The 3294-nt window shown below is 41.6% G+C and overlaps 1 protein-coding gene across 1 annotated transcript in view; it reads right to left on the reverse strand.

Annotated features, from left to right (window-relative positions):
- Positions 1 to 3294, reverse strand: part of LOC118408375 — a 72677-nt gene that overhangs the window by 38987 nt on the left and 30396 nt on the right. The window contains exon 2 of the mRNA XM_035809139.1: positions 2886 to 3119. Within this exon, the coding sequence (XP_035665032.1) occupies positions 2886 to 3119 (234 nt within the window). The remainder of the gene's footprint in view (positions 1 to 2885; positions 3120 to 3294) is intronic.

The following is a 3294-nucleotide window of genomic DNA, read 5'->3' on the forward strand; positions in this document are numbered from 1 at the left end:
TCTCAATGGAAGATGACAAGTGCCAGTTGGTTCGATTCTGCTGTAGTTTTTACTACTGAGAGTAGGTGATTACAATCGTCAGATCCCCCCAACTGTTGCATGAGAAATGTTACAAACTGTGACAGGTATGTTGGAGGAGAGTCTGCCATGCCCAGGAGGTGAGCAAGGCTGTAACAGGTGATGGGCAGGTGGGCTGACTTCTCAGCACAAACTCTCAGGAGTTCTGTACAGTCAGTCTGGGTTCTGACTGTGTGTGCTACCCACACTGCCATGAAGTACTGCCGTATGCTGTCATGTACGAACTGGAAGGCATCCTTTGCTTCACTAGAATCAACCGGTTTTAACCAACCAAAGCCTGACTGTTGAATGTCACTCCACTCTAATTGGCTTTTGTAAACATACATTGAATTGTGATTGGTGTGATTTTCAAAAGTAGCTTTGCCCACCACAATGCAGATGTTTTCATACACAGACTTGAAATGTTCATCATTGACCTCATTTTCATTACAGAGATGCTTTACAGACATCTTAGTAACAAATTCTACAAAAGCTGCTACGGTACATGGAAAGCTTTGGTACTTTTTCCAGTATTCACACAAGTAAGAGTGGAAAAACCTGTCCCTGATGAGGTGCTTAACCAGTAAGTTACTTGGCCAGCTCTGCTGGATTACTCTTGTCGTGTCTTCATCGGTCTTGAAGAAGTCCTGGAGACAGTCATTCCAAGCCAAGGCGTCTTCACCGGTTGGATACACGGAATGGCTGACTGTGTCGATGTGTGCTGCTGAAAAGAAATTACATTTAAGATTATAGAGAGAAATTCTAAACTTTCTAAAAGACAATGGCTCTACAAGACAGCAGAAGCAGAACTACGTACAATGGTCAACCTTGATATGTACTAATGGAATCTAGTGTGGCTTTAGAATGAATTGATGAAGAAATGACTATTAAAATGCTAATATAGTTGATGGTTCCATTTACCAGAATCTAGAGATGTTGTCCCATCCTCCTGAGAAATGGCCCCTCCATCCATGTTGCTATGGCGACCACCTGACCCAGATGCCGACGCCTCTCGGTCAGTGTCGTCGGGTGACCTTTCATTGGGTTGGTCCTCTCCTATACAAACATTGAGCCAACAACAACAAGTGAAGTATCTGTTTATTGTCAGGCACTATGGCCCAAAAAGACGGACAATTTGACTGAACATTAAAAAAACAACAATAATCTAGTTTGAATTCAATACATTTGAGTACAAGAGATTAAACAGGTAGAAACCAGAAACAGGTAACTTTAGTATGAAGAATATGATGTCATTCCATGCCAAAGTGACCTCACGCGTTGGGTTTTAGCAAGAATCGTATATTTCAGATGATCTGGAGAAAAGTTTCTAAAACTTTCATTGCACACAACTAGATATTTTTTTAAACCAATCACGTCTTTAGAACTTATTTATTTGATATTATAAATGCTGTGCTCTAACTTAACCTCTGCAGAGTGACACATAGATTTATTATATTTATATTTATCATAGTTATATTCACCAGAATTCGAAGATCTGCTCTCTTCTTCCTCAGACATGGGTCCTCCCTCCATGTTGCCATGGCTACCATCCGATGTCAACGCTGAAGTCTCCCTGTCATTGGAACTGTCCTCGCCTAGGATCAAGACCAATTTACGCAGTTGATATACATGCCTTCTGATCCCAGTGTCGATGCCACATACACATTACCATATGCTACCTCACTACATTATACATAACAGTTACAGTTACAAACGTTGAATAATGCTCCACACCATGTAATGCAAAAGTGGGATTGTTAACCACTGCGCTATAACACTTACCATCAGCCCTGCCTGTATCCATGTCACTGTCTGCCTTCCCTTTTGCCGCCTCACAATCCGCTCCTGTCTGAAACAGCTGACCAGAATCTGCGGCGTCTATATAAAGGGAATGAATGAAAACATAAATAAATATAAATGAAAATTACAGAAAATGATAGTAAATACAATTGTCCATGTGAAAATGCAAAGAACACGTAGTCTATTGTTTTCTGAAATACTCTATGAAGTTAATATAGCCACGGTGATACAGTAGAATATCAACTTTGGAGAAAAAGATTTGATTTACCTGCGACCTCGTGTATCCCAGCATCCCTTAGGGCCTGCGCCAGCTGTTCCAGCGTGACGTCACCAACGTTCCTCTCCATCCAATTACAGATCAGCTGATGAGGACGGAGGGAGGGGGGCAGTCTGGCTGTCAGGTCCCGGATGTAGTCGGTGTTGAAGCCGAGAGCTGAAGCCAGCCGCTCCCACATGGAGCCCAGACAGTCAGCAATGGCGGCAAACTGTCTGTCTAGCTCTGTAAGCCATGCAGGAAAGATATGTATGACCATTGTTCACAAGCTGGGAACGCTTAGATACCTGATATAAGTGTCTAGGGACGTTATTAACAATATAATAATATTAAAGATTATCATCATTTTGGGTGCATTTTAACCATAACTGCATATTTGTGACTTTTACTTTGGTTCGAATATATCGGCTGTAAAGCACGCATAATACAGTTAGCTACTATCGATGAAACTGTCCTACTATACTTTTTTTGTTCGATTCAAATTAGACATGATTATATACCTGATTCCTCCTTCACTTCCACTCCATCGGTGCTCATTTCTGTATCATAGAATAGAGAAGTTAAAATAGTCAAATCTAATATCAAATATGAATTGCCACATGCACAAATTACACATGTATGTGTCATTCCCTAACGGACAGGAGTGTCATTAGACAAGACAAAGTTACTGTAGTATTATGTCTAAATGTTGATGTTTTTTTAGCACATTTTATAGCTTCAAAGATCATCAAAATAATTTCTAAATAGTGCTTACCTGATTTTACTGTTCCCATCATGCAGCAGGACGGCACCTGCTCAGCTGGCTCCTGCTTTACATGTATGACGTCATCACCACCTGACACCTGCCGCCCACCTGTGTCATCACCATGGTAACCAGGAGACGTGTCGTCACCATGGTTACTGTTGCATGGTGCAGGAGGACCCTGTCCTGAATGTTCCCGAGATGGACCAGGATGTGGGGGGCCTCGGCCTGCTGTGCCACTCGGGTCTGGGGAAGAGTGGAGAACCATTGGCATTTCTCTTATTAACATCATCGATCATCTTTTGTAAAATCATGCATGTGTTAAGTCAAATTTCGTTTTGAGCAAAACCACGTGTACGCAATATCAGAAAGCTGCAATAATTTCATTTCGATGTAAAAGCATCAAATACAATTCGTTTCA

This window comes from Branchiostoma floridae, unplaced genomic scaffold, assembly GCF_000003815.2.
Source record: "Branchiostoma floridae strain S238N-H82 unplaced genomic scaffold, Bfl_VNyyK Sc7u5tJ_1578, whole genome shotgun sequence".
Lineage (NCBI taxonomy): Eukaryota > Metazoa > Chordata > Leptocardii > Amphioxiformes > Branchiostomatidae > Branchiostoma > Branchiostoma floridae.